This window comes from Nannobrachium achirus (genome assembly GCF_963921795.1).
Source record: "Nannobrachium achirus genome assembly, chromosome: 3".
Classification (NCBI taxonomy): domain Eukaryota; kingdom Metazoa; phylum Chordata; class Actinopteri; order Myctophiformes; family Myctophidae; genus Nannobrachium; species Nannobrachium achirus.
In genome coordinates this window covers 48190568-48213880 of record NC_137812.1, presented here as the reverse complement: position 1 = coordinate 48213880, position 23313 = coordinate 48190568, and the positions used below count along the sequence as shown (strand labels likewise).

General features: G+C 41.6%; 1 protein-coding gene across 1 annotated transcript in view; it reads right to left on the bottom strand.

The window, feature by feature from the left end:
* Positions 1 to 8628, bottom strand: part of LOC308281288 (voltage-dependent calcium channel gamma-5 subunit) — a gene marked incomplete at both ends in the record, with an annotated part of 16592 nt that extends 7964 nt beyond the window's left edge. The window contains one exon of the mRNA XM_080721431.1: positions 8433 to 8628. Within this exon, the coding sequence (XP_080577557.1) occupies positions 8433 to 8628 (196 nt within the window). The remainder of the gene's footprint in view (positions 1 to 8432) is intronic.
* Positions 8629 to 23313: the final 14685 nt, after the last annotated feature.

Below are 23313 nucleotides of genomic sequence, written 5' to 3'. Positions count from 1 at the left end.
ATGTTTAAATCGAAGAGTCTTGGTCAAATACTTCTGTTGGTTTCTGCACTGATCATTTATACAATTCAGCTGTGTTTGCTCGTGTCATCATGATGAGGTCATAAATCAGCCATGCCCAAATATAGATTTTACGGGTTTACATGCTTACTCAGTTATTCGTTATGTGAAAGTCCTATGACGTCTATGATATCTGACATCATCATACATACATTCCCTTTTATGCCCATAAATGGAGATCCCCTCTGTAGAACCAGCCACTGACATCACTGTAATGTCAGGGGAACCAAATCCCTTTTATGCCCATATATGGAGATCCCTGTGATGCCAGGGGAACCAAATCCCTTTTATGCCCATATATGGAGATATGGAGATCCCCGTGTTGCCAGGGTAACCAAATCCATTTTATGCCCATATATGGAGATCCCTGTGATGCCAGGGGAACCAAATCCCTTTTACGCCCATATATGGAGATCCCTTATGTCATCAATATTAAGCCCATATCTGTGAATATCTTTGGGTACCAGATGTCTCCATATATGGTTAAATGGTCCGATATACATCACTGGCCAGAAGACCAAGAAATGGTGCAACCTCGCCCTTTGCTTTTCTCCCTTAGGCATCTTACTGGTAGGTAGTTTAATGAGGAATGCAGTATGGTGGTAGGTAGGTAGTTATGGCCTTTGATGTAAGATTTTCACTTTCTAGGATAACTATATTTGCTATTCCCAGATGATGCCCTTTTAGGGTACCCCTCATGCCCATATATGGAGATCCCCAGGCTTTACTAATTAACATAAGTTTTATGCCCATATATGGAGATCATTGTCCCAATGTCATCAGATATATGGGCATAAATGGACACAGGCAAACTAGATGGGCTGTATGGATATCCAGATGTGTGATGTAAGTGTTTTATTCCAAATGTGGCACCCCACAGACATATTTCCAGAAACAAAATCCCTTTCATGCCCATATATGGAGATTTCTGATGTCATCAATCCCAGGCCCTGTAAAAAACATGGTTGCTATGGTAAACAGTTGGTTGCTAGGGTAAACAGTTGGTTGCTAGGGTAAGAAAACATGGTTGCTATGGTAAACAATTGGTTGCTAGGGTAAACAGTTGGTTGCTAGGGTAAAAAAAACATGGTTGCTGTGGTAAAAAGTTGGTTGCTAGGGTAAACAGTTGGTTGCTAAGGTAAAAAACATGGTTGCTATGGTAAACAGTTGGTTAGTAGGGTAAACCTTCAATGATTTTGACATCTTGTTACTAATCTGTCGGTAGATAATGCCGGTCTTATATAAGGGTCATTTGTGTACGGTGTGATGTCATACTGATGTCAGCAGTGTGACAGGAGATAAGCGACCAACGGTCGCTTATCTCCCGATTAGGGAGTCTTACTGGTATCAGGGCTCAACTGACAAAGATTAATCATTAGATGAAACGTTGCATGATGATCCTTAATACGTAAAGAAATCTGCCAAATAAGAACTTAACAGAAATCAATTTCTTCTGTTAGAATAACCTGTTATTTGACTTAAGACATTCACTTTGTTTGAAGAAATAATGAGTGCAGTGATTCCTCCTTCAAAGAAATTAAACTAGTGGGAATGCAAATGCACAAAAACACATCTAGTTGTGAGATGAGAAGAGATAATATGTAATTGAAAATAAATTACACCCAGTGTGAAGTGAGCGTTGCTATTTACAGTATGAGTTCATTAAGTGTCCCGTGAAGCTTGGCCAATGTGACCCTGGGCGACCCGGACACACCTGGGACAAATGGACAAAGCCAGCACATTTGTAACTCAAATTTTGCTTCTGGGGGGGGTTCCTGGAACTAAATGTTTTGAGATGGGGGTCTGTGGCCAAATACATATCATTTGGGGGGTCCTTCACATAAGAGCACCACTGACATAGAAACATAGGTTTTTCAAAAAAGGAAAAAAGGATTTGAAATATTCACGATTTTTCAAAAATAGCCGAACTACGAGCTTGTATATCTGCTATTTTTCATTTGTTAAAGCACAAAATAATTTAAATGAATCCTTGTACCCAGGGCCCAGAATTTGGTGCGACACCCCTGCAACGCTCAATAAAATGTGAACAGTTAGAGCAGTAAGACAGTAGGTAAGGGCAGAGGGTAAGACATTTTAGTCCGGCAATCCCCCCCTCTATCACGACAACCCCCTTGCTTTGACACAAGGCACACTGTGGCCTTTGGCAGCACTTTGGAATTAATTGACTGAACACATCCTTGCTGCCAGTCAACCATAATTGAATTAATGTAAGGTTAGGTCTCTGGAGTTCTCTGGGATCCCTGTGCTTGTATAATTAAGTTGTCAGATCAGTGTGAAAGTGGCTTCCCTGAATCCATTTAGCTGACTAGTGTCTACTCTGCCAGTCTCCATGGCGCATGTATACCCCACCAACTTCTATCAAATACATTTTGAAGGGAGAATAGACAAAAGAAAGTACATACAAAATGTAATGTTAACATTGATAAGTGACTCGTTGAGATGCAACTTTTTTTTTAAAGGAGAAAAGAAAATATACGATAACGTGAGTATCATACATTCAATAATATGTTGAGTATGCTTCCTCTTTATCACATATAGGAAAGCACATCTATCTAATACTAGTAAGACGCCTCAGGGCGACAAGCAACCTCTCCCTAAAGGGCCCCTTTAGGGAGATCCCTGTCTGTAGAACCAGCCACACAGATATGGGCTGTCTTGGCCATAATAGATTCTGTGAGTGTGGTATGTGGCCAAAGTGGTCTCCATATAAAGTATGGGCATTCCCATATGAAGTCCTGTTAGATATGGGCTTAATATTGATGACATCAGGGAACTCCATATGGGCATAAAAGGGATTCTGTTAGTGTGGTTCCCCTGACATCACAGTGGTCTCCTAGGGTAGGTTCTCTCACACGCCCGGGGCGCCTGATGGAGGGGAAAGGAATTGAACTGAAAGGCAGGAACTGGTTGGAATAACGAGTTCCTTCCACGCGCTACGTTCAACCAGGGAAACTCCCCCTGTCAGGTGAAAAAAAGCAACTTGGACTCCTTATGCATAGAAGGAAGCATGAAGTCAGTCCGTTGTATCCCCAGGTTGGCAGAGGGAGTGTAGCACACATGATTATATTAGATAATTGACACAGGGTGAAAAATGGGTGGGAAATCGTGGGATAAAAAAGCAAAAAAAAAGAAAACGAATGTAAGGTATAATAACGCAGTGAGGGAGCATAAGGCTGTTGGAAGTCAGCAATAAGGGAGCATAAGGCAGTAGGGAGGATGTCAGTAATGAGAATCAGAAGCATCTGTTAGAAGCATTGAGTCACATAATCTGGTAGTGGTAAGACAAGAGCAGTAATTCTGATCACACTGACTAATGATTCGGGGCAGGCCTACGATGGCAGTGAATAGCCAGCAAATAACACAAGCTTTGAGTCAAAGATCTTCTTCAGGTATCTCAAAGATGGTCCTTGCCCGAAACGTTGCTAGTTAATAATAACTAGAAGCTGGGCCGCCCTTTGGGTGGCCCAGCGTCTAGTCGGCGACCTGGCCAACTCGGAACAATGTAATTAGGGAATGAATGCCCCGCCCTTTAATGCAAACCCCATTATACCTGTTTTCATAGGACCCGTTTTGACCATCTGTCTGCCTGTGTCCATTTATGCCCATATATGGAGATATCTGTATCTGTCTGTCTGTCTGTCGGCGTCCATTTTATGTCCATATATGGAGATCACTGCAGTTATAGTTCTGGGTCCATTTTATGCCCATATATGGAGTATCTGTCTGTGCCTCCAACTGTGTTGCAGACACAGTGCCGGTTCCCCCTTTAATGCAAACCTCATTATACCTGTTGTCATAGGACCCGTTTTGAACATCTGTTTGCCTGTGTCCATTTATGCCCATATATGGAGATATCTGTATCTGTCTGTCTGCGTCCATTTTATGCCCATATATGGAGATCTTTGACCATCTGTTTGCCTCTGTCCATTTATGTCCATATATGGAGATATCTGTATCTGTCTGTCTGCAATCCATTTTATGCCCATATATGGGGGCATTCATTTTATGCCCATATATGGAGAACGCGCGTGCCTGTGGGACGAACGCCCATATATGGAGAACGCGCGTGCCCGTGGGACGAACGGTTCTCGAGATACGCGGATTACATACATACATACACACTCACAGAGATTTTTTGTTGACTCATGTGGCGTACGTGATGTCAGAGCCTTTTATGAAGTGATGTCACAATGAGTCAGAGCTTTCGCCGATTTCCTCCGGAACAGCCTGATGTCAACAATCAACCCCGCATAAGGAGATTCCGAACGTTTCGCGCCGGTTCGGGAAAACCGCGCGTCGGGTCGGGTCGAGACCCGGCACTGCACTCCGTGCGGCGGCGGGGAACGCGCGTGCCGAATCTGAAGCCGGTGGGACGAACGGTTCTCGAGATACGCGGATTACAGACACGCAGAGACTTCTCGCATTTATAGATAGACCAGTAAGACTCCCTAATCGGGAGATAAGCGACCGTTGGTCGCTTATCTCCTGTCACACTGCTGACATCAGTATGACATCACACCGTACACAAATGACCCTTATATAAGACCGGCATTATCTACCGACAGATTAGTAACAAGATGTCAAAATCATTGAAGGTTTACCCTACTAACCAACTGTTTACCATAGCAACCATGTTTTTTACCTTAGCAACCAACTGTTTACCCTAGCAACCAACTTTTTACCACAGCAACCATGTTTTTTTTACCCTAGCAACCAACTGTTTACCCTAGCAACCAATTGTTTACCATAGCAACCATGTTTTCTTACCCTAGCAACCAACTGTTTACCCTAGCAACCAACTGTTTACCATAGCAACCATGTTTTTTACAGGGCCTGGGATTGATGACATCAGAAATCTCCATATATGGGCATGAAAGGGATTTTGTTTCTGGAAATATGTCTGTGGGGTGCCACATTTGGAATAAAACACTTACATCACACATCTGGATATCCATACAGCCCATCTAGTTTGCCTGTGTCCATTTATGCCCATATATCTGATGACATTGGGACAATGATCTCCATATATGGGCATAAAACTTATGTTAATTAGTAAAGCCTGGGGATCTCCATATATGGGCATGAGGGGTACCCTAAAAGGGCATCATCTGGGAATAGCAAATATAGTTATCCTAGAAAGTGAAAATCTTACATCAAAGGCCATAACTACCTACCTACCACCATACTGCATTCCTCATTAAACTACCTACCAGTAAGATGCCTAAGGGAGAAAAGCAAAGGGCGAGGTTGCACCATTTCTTGGTCTTCTGGCCAGTGATGTATATCGGACCATTTAACCATATATGGAGACATCTGGTACCCAAAGATATTCACAGATATGGGCTTAATATTGATGACATAAGGGATCTCCATATATGGGCGTAAAAGGGATTTGGTTCCCCTGGCATCACAGGGATCTCCATATATGGGCATAAAATGGATTTGGTTACCCTGGCAACACGGGGATCTCCATATCTCCATATATGGGCATAAAAGGGATTTGGTTCCCCTGGCATCACAGGGATCTCCATATATGGGCATAAAAGGGATTTGGTTCCCCTGACATTACAGTGATGTCAGTGGCTGGTTCTACAGAGGGGATCTCCATTTATGGGCATAAAAGGGAATGTATGTATGATGATGTCAGATATCATAGACGTCATAGGACTTTCACATAACGAATAACTGAGTAAGCATGTAAACCCGTAAAATCTATATTTGGGCATGGCTGATTTATGACCTCATCATGATGACACGAGCAAACACAGCTGAATTGTATAAATGATCAGTGCAGAAACCAACAGAAGTATTTGACCAAGACTCTTCGATTTAAACATCAACAAAGGTGTGACGTTTGTTGATGGTCACGTGTGACGTGTGACGGACGGACGGACGGACGGACGGACGGACGGACGGCCGGTGGAGGTTTTCATAGTAAACTGCTCCCTGACGGTCGCAATAATACAAAAAAAAGTTTATTGAGCAAGTGAAGACAGTGTGCAGGACAGTGTTTATTGTTCTTCAACTTAGAATTTCTTAAAGTGATCCCTGACTAATAAGACAAATATGCCTTAATACATTATAATTGTCCTCTATAACTACAATGTAAAATTAAAAACACCTCAATTATTTTATTTCTTCTAGAAATAGCTAATCTTTCACTCAATAGGGGAAATGCCTGTCGCAAGTTGATGATGTCATAAATGTCAAGTGTGATCTATCCCTATGGAATTTATGGCATGCATGTGAAAATAAAAACAAACGTAATACTTCCTATGGTTAATATGAGCATCAAATCAATATTTCAAATATGTTTGTGTTTAGTTTTTTTGCACATGCATGCCATAAAAATGACACATGACATTTATGACATCATCAACTTGCGACAGGCATTTCCCCTACTGAGTGAAAGATTAGCTATTTCTAGAAGAAATAAAATATTTAAGGTGTTTTTAATTGTACATTGTAGTTATAGAGGACAATTATAATGTATTAAGACATATTTGTCTTATTAGTCAGGGATCACTTTAAAAACAAGAGAGTCACATTTTATATGATGATAACACATTTGGTGTCAATTCATTTGTTCACAAGCTATCGCAAAGAGTGGTTTTATTAACGGCCAGACTTGGGAATAAATCTGGACAGCTATGTACCTACCATAATTGTACGAATAGACACACAACTAAACAAGAGCGGTCATGGATTCACAAATTGCCTCTCACTTGACTGCAAATTTAGATATTGAAGTATTCGGGTAGTTCTGGGTTCTGGGTTCAATCATGGGCACTGCCAACTCAGCAAATGAGTACTGGTAGCAAATGAGTAGTGATAATTGATAAGTATTCTGAGCTGACGTTAGGCGTGGCACTCCATCTCAGCAATTCATCTCCTTGGTCCAGGGCCTTGTAAGGGGAATGGATGCCCTTGTTGCTCGGCTTATAAGCCACTTAATTACTAATAATGGAACTGTCGAGTCGAAAATATTAAACTGGAATAAACAAATAAGAAGAAACACAAATGCCATCCAAGAGCACCTCAACGTTTCGAAAATATTTCTTCCGGCACTCCCAAACATTCGCCTCGTGTTTGCCTACGTCTATATACTATAGACAGAGCCTGTAAACATCAACAAAGCCTATAACTAATAGCTAGCAACCTCCATTCATCAGCCAACACCCAATGAACTCAAAGTCAGCATCAATACCAGCCCAAACACAACACAGTCACATTACGACTCTGGCATAACAGCGTAGCATGATAGTGCACGGTGGGCTTTTCTGGGTCAAACACCATGAGCCAGAACCATTAAGTGGACCATAAGGTCACTCTATTGACCCTCCAACACATGTTATCCCATTAGTCCTTTTATGGCTATCCACTTATCTGCATGGTAGAAAGTAGGCCTATCTGCTACCTAAACCAAACCGAATGGCCACCATCTTCACCAAGACAAGTTCAGGGGTGGAACAATAATATAAGTTGAGCTATTATAGAACAAGGCAATTCAAGCAGACAACTGCAGCAAATTGATTTTTTTGCTTTGATAAGTGCACTTGGTCAACATGCCGAGCGCAACACGGTCACCTCGGAAAACAAGGAAGTGTTGATCAAATATAATACATTTTTTGGTTACTGCATCAGCTATTTCAAATGTTTTCAAGAACATTCTTGATAGCAACGTTTACATGGCTGTCATGTTATGGATACAGCATAACATTCATGCAGTGCAGCAGGTGCTCTGAGCCTTTGAATAGACATCGGTCTTCTACTGAGCTGAGCGGTCATTATCCAGAAATAACACAACGCTGAATTCAGCGATTGACCAATCAGAATCAAGCATTTAAACCAAGCCGTGTAATAATGCGGTTTAAACTAAATCTCCAGGGACGTGCTGGGCCCCTGATTCAGCCCGGGAAAAAGAGTTGTAGAGGCCCTCATTGCGCGCTATAGAGAGAGATCTCTCTCTATAGCGCTGCTGCTACTCAAAGATTTGCCATTTCAGATCATGACAAGTGACAAGCCAGGGGCCAATTACATGAGTTATATTTTGTCGTTGTCGGGTGGAAACCTGTATGTCCAAAACCGTTTGTTTTGTACTTATCATTTAAAAAATGATTTAAACTAGTGAAAACAGCCGATCTACAAGCACACAACGCCTCGCGGTGCGAGGCGTTGTGTGCTTGTAGATCTGCTGTTTTCACTACTTTTGTGCAAACAGTTTAATGTTTTACTTTTGTGCAAACAGTTTATTTTTTTCCTAATGGCCGGCCTGGACCGGCCGGGAATGAACCGGCCGTTCGCTTTTCCCAATGGCCATCACGTCCCTGTAAATCTCCATCCCCTGAACTCACCGGCCAGGAAGCACACCCTCCAGAGGCCCGAGTGGAGCGCCGTGCGGATCTCTGTGCTCTGGTTGAGGGGGAGGATGACGCCCTCCTCCAGGTAGAGCCAGTAGTCTGTGCTGACAGCGATCCCCAGCAGGCCCAGGCCGCACACGGCGAACACGCTGCTCAGCAACGTCAGCGCCTTCCTGCCACATATGCTCATACCACAGTCTCAACAGCAGGGGGCGCCGGTGGCAGAAAGAGGAGCTGGGGAGGATAGGGAGACAAAAAGAAAAATGTTCCTGAGTCGAGCTTTAAAGGAGTAGTTCACCCCCAAAATGACTTTTTTTTCCTATTGATTACTAACGCCATAGAGACCTGAGTTCAATAATATTTTTAGTTTTTTGTCGCATTCCTAAGACAATAATTTGATTACAATAAATGTACCCCCATTGATTCCGGATGGGGACCCGAATGCATTTGGGTCCAAATCCGGAATCAATGGAGGTACATTTACTATATCACATTTTTTGTCTTAGGAATGCTACAAATACGAAAAAATATTATTATACTCAAGTCTCCATGGCATGAGTAATCAATAGAAAAAAAGTCATTTTGGTGGTGAACTACTCCTTTAAGGGTGCATTGACCTGAATCCCACAAGTGGAACATACCATTTAAGTGTTGGGGGAAATTAAATCTGTCATTTTGCATTATTTGTTATTTTATAATAATTTTATAACAATATTCAATACAGAGATATGTAATACATGTATGCATTTTTTCAATTAATAATTTGTCCTGTGAGTCAACAATGTGATGCCACAACAACAGGTCAGCTAAAGACATTGAGGTGTTACCCACCCACTGACGCACGGACATGTAGGATATGCCGGGTTTTATAGTAAACTGAGCCAACAGTCGCAATTATTTGAAAACTTAAGTTACGAGTACTTTCTACTTTTGATACTTTAAGTGCATGTTGATATTAATACTTTTGTATTCAAGTACATTTTGAATTCTGGACTTTTACTTGTATTTCAAGTTTTCAACATTGCAGTGTTGATAGTTTTAAGTAAAAAAGATTTTGTAATTTTTCCACCACTGGCAATTACCCCAAGAACATTAAAGAGAAAATCTGAATTTAGCCTTAATTTAACCCACTAGCATTATTATTATTATTATTATTATTTTCATTAAAAAATAATAATATAAATTCTAATCTGTATAGTTTGTAGTTAAATCTTTTAAATCCTGGTTGGTTCTCAGAGGTCTCTGAAGACTATCCTGGGATCATGTGATCATCTGTGCAGAAACAGGAGATGGTAATTGTGAGCAATTGGAATGCAGGCAGGCATAAGCAATCAATCAGAATTCAGCCCATGCAGTGCAATGGACCAGCATTAATGAGGAACATGAACTGGGCTTAAATCAATAAAACCTCAGGTGTCCCGTGCTGTGCTACAATCAGTGGCCATTTAACAGAAATATCCATGAGTGGGTGTCCTATTTTCTGCCTCTTAGCATCAACTTGCAATGTTCTTAGGTGTGCCAGCCTCTAAATGTATAACCAACTGAGCTTCCACTTGGACAGGTCATAGTCAGCCCTTTGAACACTCGCTTGTCCCTCAGGCGCCATACTGTACATACAGTACAGACATAACAACCTATGGTGGGATGAAGGGTGTCAGGAAGCAGGATATTTTACATCAGGCCTACAGTATGTTCTATCCACACACAGATACTGTATTCAGATCAGTGAAATGCTCTCTCAGTTTGAAAACAGCTTTAAAAGGGGTTTCATCATAGTTTAGTGACACAATAACTGTTAGATGTCATATCCAGAGCAACTTGCAGTGAGTGATTAAGCAAGCCTGTTTTCAGTAAGTGATGACAATGTAATGATGTAAATATGGTAAAAGTGTTGATTTAACTCTGAGGGTGTAACAACAGACCTGTTTGGGTCCATAGTTATACTTGACAGTTGACACGAGTATGAAATCTAAGGTTTTTACAATATTAAAGCATAATCATAATTAGTAGTAGTACCATATCCTACAGAAAGTTTGAGATTGAGTTTAGGAGCGCAAAATGTTCTCAAAAGGTTTGATGGTGACTGAAAAACTTTTTATTCAATAAATTACATCCTTTCAAATCTAAACCTGTTGTTTGCAGTCTCAATACATGTGGCACTTACTGAACATTTAGCTGTGCCACACACTGTTAGCACTATATGAAAAATCCCTTCAATTTAAAACTATGCAAACTACTACAGTACTTGTCCGGCTGTTCACAAATCGAGCATTTCAAACGCTAACTTGATTTGATCATTGTGAGAAAAGACTCAAAGAGCCTTTACTGTAATAAGCTAATCAATATGTGCTGGAGTTAGGTTGACATGACAACAGGTCCGGCATCTCTGAAGTCTTACCATTCAGATCTCATCCATTTCTACTGAACTATAGTCAAGTCATTACCTCTTATACTGTATATCGTTGCAGAAACCGTGTATCTCCACTTGTAAACTTTTCTTTTTGTAAATTATGCCATACTTCATCATACCAGGGGTGTTGCAAAAAAGTAGTGAAACAGGTCAGGGTACAAGCTACGGCTACTTTCACCGTTTTAAAATGTTTAGAAAGTAATAACGAAAAGGAATGATTTTGGACATAGGCTACACGGTTTCCACTCGACAACGGCAATATTGAAAAACAGCGTGGGAATTGACCCAAAGTGCTTTCAAATTAGGCAGCTGACCAAATAAGAGCCATGTTAACATAATAAATCCCAATCCATAAAAGCAAGACTAAAGCAAATTGCAATCAAATTATAAAAAGTTTAAGCAGGGCATCAAACCTCAATTACCAAAATGAAAAATGCTGCTACTATTGAATGTGCAACATTTCAGTAATCATGCACCAGACAGCCCATTTAAATGTTTATGGTCAGACATGGCACGGACCTCTGTTGGCCTGGTTTTTAGCTGGTTCTCATGATTGCTAAGGGTTACCAGACACTGTCCTGTCTGGTGTGTACAGGCAACAAGCTGTCTGCATTGGAAGTCAGTTGTTGACGGCTGTTGCCTGCTAGGACAGGGTACTGCCTGGGGACAAATGTAACCCAGTGCAGGAATGACATATAGGTTGTCGAGTCTCGGACACAGCTGTGGATGAAGCTTGCATCATCACCCCGCCTGGACCCAGTGTTGTATCCTTTTGAGAGTAAGCACCTAAGGGCATGTGCATGGACTACTACATACACATGCTTGTATACAGACACGCTCGCACACACTGTCGCAAGCACACTCACACACACTACTGTACATGACACGAATCACACATAATGTACGCTCACACATACAGGAATACATACGTCAAAACCTGTTTCTCTGACCTACAGACTACTCTCTCTCCAGGCACATTCTCCTCATTAGCAGTGTGTCACTGGCCATACTTATTATTATTACAAGTATTTCTAGAACTAAAGCTGGTTGCACACTGCACTGCATGTTTTCGTTGCGTTTTGGAAAGCCGAAATCCGGAGGCCAGGGAGAGAGAGAGGAAAGAGAGAGAGAGCAAGGGACTCAGTAGCAACAGTTGCGAAAATCGGAAAAAAATCAACCCTGGTCCGAAAATAAATACGAAACAGGCGGTAGTGTGCAAACGTGATTGACATAACGTGAGGTAGATTTTTTTATTTACGTGTTCCGAAATTCACTCCGATATTCGGCCCGAAAAACGCAGCAGTGTGCCAAGACCTTTAGTGTCTGGATTTATTGCATTTGCAATAAGACATAACCATGTAGGCTTTACAGATTCATTGAATCTATTCTATTAAAGTTAATTGCAGAGTTATTCCTTTCCCCCACATTCCTTTGTTTACTGTCCATAACCTTGTTCATTGCTCTGATAGCTGCTGGGGAAAAACACTTCTTGAGCCCCAAAACAAGCACTTCATTGTCAACAGTCCGTTTGAGGCATGTTGCCTGTCATTCCTAATCCCTTTTCAAGCATCTGCTGTTGTAAATGTCCAGCAGGGACAGGATGGAGTTTAGCCAAACTTTACACAACCTCCTGTAGAACTTGCAGATCCCGGGAATGACTAATATTTTCATACCATACAGTGATGTGTCTAGTACTCACTCTGTGTCTCAGAGAAGGGCTTTGAAAGTTCAGAGACCTGCTTACCAGTGAAATCATTGATTGCGACCGTATAGTAGTAAGCCATTTTTGAGAGGGAGTGGGTCGTTGGCTGATTTACCACTGTTTCAGGGTTGTGGCACGAGGCGAAGCCGAGTGCCAAAGAACCCTGAAACAACCCACGACCCTCGAATGGTAAATTGCTTTTCTACCACTTCTACCATATAAATGAAAGAAAACACAGTTGTAACTTGCAAGGATCTTGGAAATGTTACAACTGCAACACAACAACTCAAGGTTGTTGACTGATTTACCACTGTTTTAAGCCAATCAGAATCCAGTATCTGAACATGTGACCACAAAAAGTGGTAGAAGGTCGCATTTAGTATGTGGTAGAAGGTCGCATTTAGTATGAAAACCTGCAGATCATGTCCATTCTCCTGTCACGCCTCATGTCAAACTCCAGATCCCTGATGTCATCAATATTAAGCATTCTTGGTGACGTCACCATCAACAAGAGCGTCCTGATATACATAACAGAGGGCGCTCTGCTGGTGCACAAGTAGGCCATACATGGCCATGAGTCAGACATCTATGATGTCAGACGTCAGTCATCTCCATGAGCAGAAGAGGACACTGTGTGCCACAGAGGCACACAAATCCAGGTCCAGGCACTCAGGTGGATTAGAAATAAAAGGCCTTTATTTATTAATGGGCTAGAACATTAAAATACACCAACGCGTTTCGGCAAACGCCTTCTTCAGGGCACTCAGAGATGTCAGTCATCTCCATATTAGAGAAAATATGGCCACATTTTGTCCAACTTAAACAACCAACCGCAACGCGAGTCACACATGCAAACGAATTCCGTCCTTGTCCCTTTTATGCCCATACAGTATATGGAGATCCCTGATGTCATCAATATCATACTGTAGACGTCAGACATCTACAGTATGATGTCAGACGTCAGTCATCTCCATATTTGGGAAAATATGTCCACATTTTGGGCACATTTTGTCCAACTTAAACAACCAACCAGGTTTGTGCATTTTTTTGGGGGGTCAAAGTTGATCCCATGCCAAAGCACCAGCACTCACCCAGCAGTCTGCTGTCACCCAGGCGAATGTGTGCATGGCCCATGTGGACGCACAGGCCCATGTGCGTTCTCACCCTTCTCGCCCTTAGGGCGTCTTACAAGTAGGTTAAGATTTCAAATGTAATACTTTTTTTTTATTAGAGCAAGAACGATGCATTTCTTTCCAGGAAGAGAAAGGCTAGTTAGAATGGTTGCTATAGGCAACCAGACCATTGTTCTAGGCCTAAAGTCAACTTTTATTTCACCTAAAGTAAACCTGTTTTCATTTAACTTTTCTGTAACCCCAAAAGTCCATTCAGTCCATTCAGTTCAGTGGACGTTTTCTGTCCCTTTTCTGATTGGACACTATAATGTCCAATTGGTCATGCTTCACGTGACGTGACGTCACAATATGTAATATAAACGGTAAGACAGAATTCATTTCCCAGTGGATTCCTCGTGACTCACGTCAGTGCAACCACACTTGCAATTTCCCACAGTTGCACCTTTGTAGTTTCTATCTTTGAATCCCCGTTGATGATGTAGGCAGGTTTCAGAATTTTCCATAGCCCACCAATGAGACACGGAAATAATCATTAGTGAGAACCAATTATGAAGACGAGGACCAATATATGAAGATAAGTTTGAAATGGTTGAAGTGCTCCTTAAGCCCTATACGTCTTATACGACGATTAGCTAAAATCGCTATCTACGAACTCACAATGTGCGGTAGATCGTAAAAACATCCTTTTTGGGTACAATGTCCACCATTGCTCATCACCATTTCTGTAAACTTGTTGACTTCCAGGAGCTCTGTTCAAACATCCCACCCAACACATCCTGCAGAGAAAGTCCTGCCAGCATGATCTAATTTCCCTCATTGATATCGCTTTTTTTGTTCATATACTGGATTAACAGATTTTCCAAAAGGCAGAATATGAGTCACAATGTAACTGTCCTTGATCATGATGTGTGAAATGTGACATGTTCTGTAAAAGTTTGGCATGATTTTGTAAGGTTCGTTCTGTCTCCCAAAACAATAGTGGCAGCATTCGAGTGCTTAATTTGTAATCTGTATATATTTAATCACGTAGCAGCGACAGAGCTCTTCTTTGCTAATTAGCTTGTGGATGAATGTAAACACCCACGCATATCACAGAATGTAGCTCCCTTGGTAGATAAAAAGGACTATGCAATATATTCATAAGCATTCCAAGTCACGATTGCACGTCTTTTGGGCTACAACAATTCTTGATGAAACAATCCTCATCTGGATTTGTCCGTCTCCTCTTTCGTTCTGTCTGCCTGGAACTGTGAGAAGTGATCTGCTGGTCTTACTGTACGGAGCCATGGTCAGAAACGCACATTATATTATGGTTTAACAAACATCCCTGCTTAACCAATTCAAACAGGGAAAGCATCTGTCATTTTAGATTTTAGCTATATACCGCGTTTTTTCCAGAAAACTCTTAGGATTTAGAACATTGGTTTAGATCAGTGGTTCTCAAAAATAGCAGATACACAAGCTCACTGTGTGTCACTTCGTGCCACGCCGTGAAGGTACATTTGCTATTTTTGAACAATCTTGAAAGTGTCCCCAGCCAATTACATATCATTTTGAGGGTCCTTGTCATGAAAAGGTTTGAGAACTACTGGTTTATAAGGCATTTGTAGAATCAGCCTCAGGTCTAAATGGATTAATATTATGCCATACATGTCATATGCTGCATATTTCTCTCCACATAATTACAAGAAAGCAAGAATGAACCCAGCAGTCTGGGAGGCATGTTTCTCACTCCCCTATAACATTGGGTTGTGAGGCATTCTGCATCAGAATACATCTAGGCACCATAATGTCAGATCATCTTAATGCGATGGGACATCTCTGGCTCTAAGCCAGAGGCTTTCATGCTGCTCCATAGGCATTTCCCTGATGGCTCAGAGCAAATGAGTCTTGGCTTACTCGTCTACTTTGCATTCCTTCACAGAATATCATGACCTGTGTAGATGGAGAGCTTGTCAAGCAGCTGCCACAATGTATGGAATAGCTTTAGATCAGGTAAGGTAAAAATGGCCAGGTCAGTTGGCCTTAATCCAGCGGTCTATGACTTTCATCAAGTATCAAGTATGGAATCCGAGGATGAAAGAATCCAAAAAATTGAGATGAGCGTTCTTCTCAGAAAAACAAAGCATTTCTTGACTTTTCTTATGAGGACAACTCTGCTCTGCACTCTATTTGCAGCTATGTCGCCAAGCAACACAAAGAGAGGTTTCTAAATCAGGCAAGCGCAAATGGTTTTATAACCTGTGGTCACAAAACAAAGCTTGATAAACTTGATTGCATTTTATTATTATCTTATATTACAGTGACTTGAACAAGAGACAAAGACTAACGCAAACACAGCATTAGTACCCACACTCACTCATGCACGCACGTATGCATGCATAACACGCACGCACGTCACGCACTATTACAGATACGTAAGAATAACAGCATTAGTGTTAGCACTGTTTAGACGGACGGCAGTTGCCATGGGTGTCGGGCGTGGGGGGATCCAGTGCAGTGGAATACCAAAAGTAAACCGATTTAAGTGGAGTAAAGGCTAGGGGACAGGCGACATCGGTGTCATTGTTACGCAGACTCCACCTGGCTATTAGAGCTTAAGCTCGACAATTTTTCAGGACGGCAACGCCAGGCGGAGTACGGCTGCTATGACGTAATTGACGTAGCAGTGAAAATCATTACGCAAACAGCCGGCTGCGACGGGGTCCCTCCCCTTTTACTGAACTCTTTGGTTCCCATCGTGATGCGTCTATGCAGCAGACGTTGTAGCCACAACGTGGAAAGGGAGCTTCTGGCGCTGTAGAGACGGCTGCGACGGCGGCAGGTTTATATATCGAGCGCTGATCATTTCCGGTTACCGTTGCCGTCTGCCGTAGCCGTCCATTGCTTAAAGTCGCTACTATCTGCAGGGGTGGTGCATCTGTTTTTGACGAGGCAACACATTCACACATATTAAACACACACTGTAAAAATCACTAGTAGGCACTTAGTAGGTAATTAAAGGCATGGATAGGAACCTGCCAGTTAGGCAATGACTGCATATTCATACAAAAACATGATATAAACTGATATAAGATGTGACTGCTGAGCTCGTTAGCGCAATGAACATAATGCTGTTAGTTAGCACAAGGACCTATGTTCAAATCTGACTTGTCTCACATCTCTCTCCTGTCTCTCTATACAAATAAATAAAGCATAAATTGCTAAAGAATATACAGTATATAAAAATACAGTATGAGTACTTCCTTCTTCATTGCCAATTATTTCAACTTGCACCATCCTACTTAAAATAGCCATCACCTGCTAAGTGTGGACTAGCTATACACACACATACTGATACAGCTAGAGACAGAGAGAGAGGGGGGGGGGGGGGGGGGGGGTCATTCTAATGATTCCTTGCTATGAGGGTGGTGAAAAATACAATCTATTCAATATCCATAACCCTGGTTGACTCTCCAATGTCTAGCTCTGCCCTAATACAAAACATACTTGTAACTTGTATAGAGAATAAGGGAGCCATCCTTGGTTTCACTACAATACTACCACATCCGTGCTCCCTCTCCCAGTATATAAAATGTTTATGAAGACTAGAGAAAACATTACAGCTCTGACAACATGGTACAGTATAGGTTCTGGTTGGCTGTGATGTTAAACTGACTGCATAGCAGTTGCACTCTGTTGAGATACCATGATGATGTTGTTGTTGAGAAAGACCTGTGTTCATAATAATACAAAGTAAAACATCACACATGTGGAGTATAGTGAGTCTCAAAAGTGTGGGATGGTTCAAATATTATGTAAATGTGCCCACTCCATTATTTCATTAGGTTTGAGCCGGGAGAAGTAAGTATTGGCATTAAAACAATTTGGCCATTTCTATCCTCCATCTCCATGGACGTTTATTACTGTGTTTACTGCATTGCAAAGGTTTTGTAACAGCTTCACGAAGCTTGAATAGTAAATTAACTTCCCCACTCCATTTGGCAAAAAAAAAAAAAAAACTGTTAAGAGTCTGAAACAGCACATCGAAATGATTTATTTTCATATGATACAAGTTGAATTATGACCGACGCTCTTTTACTATCCCAGTAGCATATAAAATAGAATCAGAATAGCTAATGTAATGAATAGCCTCGAATAGAGTTGGTGGAGTTGTTGGCTCTCATCTGAATGTCATGTAGAATTAGATTCATTTGCTAATGTATCGTCTGCTGTCTGGCTTTCCACTGAGGTCGATGTCCATGGTGCTGAACGTCTGAAACTGCGCAGTCAACATCCAAATACAAATCCAAACAAATCATTACCCATGTGTATACAAACACATTCCCCCTCCTCGTCCCCCCTATGACAGGCATCAAACAGGTAGTTGTCTTTGATGCTTTCATTGATAAGAGAGATCACTAACGAGCACTTGACACTTTGATGGCCCAGTCAATTACCTCTGTGCACAACCCCATTGAAGTTCAAATGGAGCAATTAAGAGCTCTGGCTTGCTCCCCCTGGCAAAAACGTCCCTCTAAGGGATGAATATCAACATACAGTGGAATGTCAACATAAACAGTGGAACAAAACCAAAATACAGCCAAAGGGATGTGTCTTTCTGCAAGGAAACACAACAACAATATAGTGGCTGACGGAGGGAAATGACTGCTAAAATATTTATATACAGTATATGAAATAGGCTTCAAGTTACCAAGTTTCCCTTTAAGTACACTTTTGAGGAATTTGTACTTGAGTATTTCCAGTGCTTTTACTTTTACTACATCTCGGATCCTAATATTGTACCACTCCACCAAAAATATTTGAAAGGGTTAGTTACTAGTTACTTTGTAGATTTGGAACTTCAGACCTAAATACATTTTGGCCATTTGAAAATAGCAGCTCTACAAGCTCAGAATGCCTTGCTTTGCAAAATATTTGCACACATTTGAAAACTTGAAAGGACACATTCTGCATAATGAGTAGCCTACTTTAACTTTTTGTAGGCTACTTTAAGAACATATTGATACCAATACTTTTGCACTTTTACTCAAGTACATTTTGAATTGCGGACTTTTACTTTTAATGGGATATTTCTACATTGCAGTATTGATACCTTTACTTAAAGTATAAAATGTGAGTACTTTTCGGTTCCCACCACTGTTTGCTAATGTATCGTCTGCTGTTTGACTCTCGACTGAAGCGCACGTCGCTGTCCATGGTGCTGAACGCCTGAAACCGTGCATTCCACAGCCAAATACATTTTGTTGGCTTATAAACAAATCGTCACACACCTACTCCAACTCCAACTAAGCCCAAAATATTTAGCATACCATCTGTTCTTATTTACTGCGCTACATCCCACTATCTCTTTCTACTATAACCCTCCTCACAAATTGAAGCTCTTTTGCTCCCAGTTTCTCATGACAGCTACAGAAATAAGTTTGGCTGTGCGTGGGCTCTGCCGCTGTTCATTAAAAAGGGAACATCCGTGAAGCTTATTGCATAGGATGGTATTGCCTGCCAAAAATAACGTGTGTTTGGGCACACCAAATGGAGTATAAATCTTGACCAGTCCTATAAGCATGTAGAATATGTAAAACCAGACACAAACAACAGCAACCGCCGTTTTCTCTTTGTTTCTTTTCAACCAAACCAGAAGTATGCAGTATAGGAAGCCCATATTAAACAAAACAATAACAGCAACACAAACACTGAACCCTCCTAAACAAACAAAGACGTGTGTACGGTTGTGGACGGTGTTTTACCTTCACGAAGAAGTCTCCAGGAGAACAGCGCTCGTCGTCTCTCTCTTCTCTCTGTCGTCCTTCTCTAGTGTTAATGCGTGGTGTCGCTCCAGCCTCCACTAGCTGCCTGCCTGCCTGCTGCGTGTGTGCCTGCGTGCGCGCGTGTGTGTGTGTGTGTGTGTGTGTGTGTGTGTGTGGGCGCGCTGTGACCGAGCCGCGCGCCGCGCACGTGGCGCTCTCCAACTTTACACTCTCCTCCAGACGCGAGGTTACTCCTCCAGGCAGTGGTGGAATAAGTAGTAGACCTACTCACATTTTTTACAATTAAGTAAAAAAAAGTCCATAATTCAAAATGTAGACCTATAGCCTACTTGAGTAGGCTATAGTATGAAAGTATTGGTATCAAAATATACTTAAAGTAGGCCTTACCAAAAGAAAAAGTAGGCTACTCATAAGCAGTTAATGTATACAATGAAAAGCCTATAGACTATTATACAAATAATTGTATGTTAAAGAAGTACAATATTTGCCTCTGAGATGTAGTGGAGTAGAAGTAAAAGTATTCCATCCATCCATCCATCTTCAACCGCTTATCCGGAATCGGGTAACAGTTCCAACTGAGACCTCCAGATTAAGTATTGAAAATTGGAAATACTTTAGTATCAAAGTAAAAGTAGGCTACCTCAACATTTTACTTAAAGGGGTTATGCCACCTTAAGGGTTACTGTCACCTTAAGAAATTATATTAAAAACAAGTTAATATTTGTTTGATGTCATTGTGGGAATGCACGATAAGCCAATCAAATTAATTAATTGACTGTTACTTACTGTATGTCTGCACAATGTACATTTTCTTCCCATCGCCCGCAGGCTCGCTCTCACAGTCACAGCCCTCACAACTTCTCTGCTCCCACAGGGCGCAGAGTAAGTAGGCCTTTAAGTAGGCCTACTTTAGTAATGTAGGCCTACTTACTTTACACCACTGCAGGTGGGCAGTCGACGTTCGGTGGTGTGTGTGTGTGTGTGTGTGTGTGTGTGTGTGTGTGTGTGTGTGTGTGTGTGTGTCTCTCTCTCTGTGGTGTGTGTGTGTGTGTGTGTGTGTGTGTGTGTGTGTGTGTGTGTGTGTGTGTGTGTGTGTGTGTGTGTGTGTGTGTGTCTCTGTGGTGTGTGTGTGTGTGTGTGTGTGTGTGTGTGTAGGTGTGTGTGTGTGTGTGTGTGTGTGTGTGTGTGTGTGTGTGTGTGTGTGTCTCTCTCTGTGGTGTGTGTGTGTGTGTGTGTGTGTGTGTGTGTGTGTGTGTGTGTGTGTGTGTGTGTGTGTGTGTGTGTGTGTGTGTGTGTGTGTGTGTGTGTGTGTATTTGTAATAACTTACCTACATGCATACTACAAATACAGTAAACTATTTTGTTTATTCTCCGAATGGATAATTGGTATCCTGACCTGAAAATGTAGCTATTTTGTGTTTAATAGGGCATGGCAGTGGCGGCCATTTTGTGGCGCCACAAGAGATTTCCCCGTAGAGATTTCTGAAAATATTTATGTAGCCTTTTATTTTAAGTCTGGAACAAATAAGCCACACAGGCTCCTTCAAATCTTGACCATAAAACTTTTGATTCTCTGTCAAAACATATTTAAAATATACAGTATTATACTGTTAAATATACATTAACATTGAGGTCAATGAGACCACCTGGGTGCAAATCAAGTTTTAAAGCTGCTTGCCCCCAAAGGGGAGGATTGTGAGTTTGTGACATCCAGTCATAGCTTTTACATACCGTAGGCTAATGGACAAGCCATCATAGCAGTCGACAGTGGTGTGTTTTGCATTGTAAATAGCCTAATGTAACCACAGTACACCATACCTAAATGTGATGGGCCAATGTTTTTGAAATGGCCAGGGATACAGTGTCTTTGGATTAAATATAATAATATTGTTATTATTATTAGTGTGGTTGCTATAGACAACACACTATTGTTCTCGGTCCGAGAATCCTTTGCTAGCAAAGTGAAACTGTTTTTTGTAAACATTTTGACTGAAATTATCCTGGTTGTAATGCCGGATACCCTGGACAATATTATGTCAAATCAGCCAGGATGGGTGATGCTTCACTTGACATCACAATATAACCTTTACATATAAACAATATATACCTTTTTCAATAATGTCCTTATCCTCCTTTATCCACCATGGCCCAATCCTCTGTAGAATGAATGTCTCCTTTCAGCCGTTCTGGGAGGAGCTATCGTGGGAAGTCTCTCTGGCCAACCCTGCTATTTGCTTTGAAAATGCACTCTTCACATGAGAGCCACAGAACAGTTACCTAACTTCACAATAACCTCAAGGTAAGGTCTCTATCTGGAGTAGGCTACACCCACACGGTTTGGCTGCCAAGATACACTGCGGGGGAAGTATAGTTCTCAGGCCCTTTTATACACCAAGTTGTATTATTAAATAAAAATATTGATTTGGCCTTGCCAACATGTTATACTGAAGACCTCTCTCTCTCGCGCACGCACGCACGCACGCACGCACGCACGCACGCGCACACACACACACACACACACACACACACGCACACTCTCTCTCTCTCTCTCTCTACTTTGGTTTATGTGCAGCAGCACAACAAATGAATACAGCAAAGGGGCATCCTTTAGGCTGCTATAAACTGTTCTGTCCAAATAATAGATTTGATTTTCCACCCGAATACACCTAGCCTAGTTCTTAAATATTGTATGGAATTGTTGAAAGATAGATTGGCCTGGGGTATATTTAGGATGCTGAGGAGGGCACAAATTTACACAGAATCTGCACGGCTGTCAGATTCACTTAAGCACTGACCACCTCTGAGCATGTGGTCATATGGTCATTCATTCAATTATTTAGATGTTGAGTCACAGTAGTGTGCAGCACTCTTCTCTTTTCTGAACTTTTATTCTAAATTTAGAGAAGCCAATTATTTCTACACCCTTTTTTAAACAAATTCCTCACACTGCTTGCCATTGTTCTTGTACCTACTGGCTCACCTACCAGTGACACCGGCGGCGGTTGTCCTCCCCACCAAGAGTCCATTTCCCCACAAATACTGCCAATTGTGTTTGCGTAGTCGGCAAGCAGAATGCACTAACTGGTAGATTCAAACTCCTAACTCTGCACTATACTCTTCTTAGCTTTGACTTAGATAAATATAACCGATTATGCACCCCACAACAAGTCAGGCACCAAATTACTTACTGTATGAGCAGATTTATATGCAACTTGGTGAGAATGATCAGTAGGCAAGTACACTTGTCAAAAAGGTAAAAAAATGACAAATTGGCATGAGAGACAGAACAAAACATTGTTTTTCAAAATATTTTTTTTATTACTTTTCGAAACGTATGCAGCCTTCCTTCTCTCATACAGTAGGCTATTTTAAACTTCGTCAAACGATACGATGATGTCACATGGCGATAATAGCCGATCTACAAGCTCACAATGCACAAGGACGCATTGACTTTCTGCTGCATCATGTCGCGCATCTCAACAGTCACGACACACTGTGGATCTGCTATTTTTGCTATTCTGGAAAATGTAATTACTTTGCCTGCAATGAAATGAGTTCAATCAAACTCATTTTGCATTGTTGGCTCATACTGTAAATAGATTTGGAAACTCAGGTGCGGAAGGTAGGCCCTGAAATATGGCACTTCTATAAAGGCACGAAATCTCTGCTTGAGTGAGTGAGTGTGAGTGGGTATTAACTGGAGTGGCATGCATTTCCAAAGGATATGAATCCCACCGGACATCGTTCCCAGCAAACATCAGCCTAGTCTAACTACAAATCTCTGTGTGTGTCCAACACATCACGATAGCAGTCTGACCGGTCGGCTTCATACTCGACGCGTGGGTCACCGAGGACCTGGCCT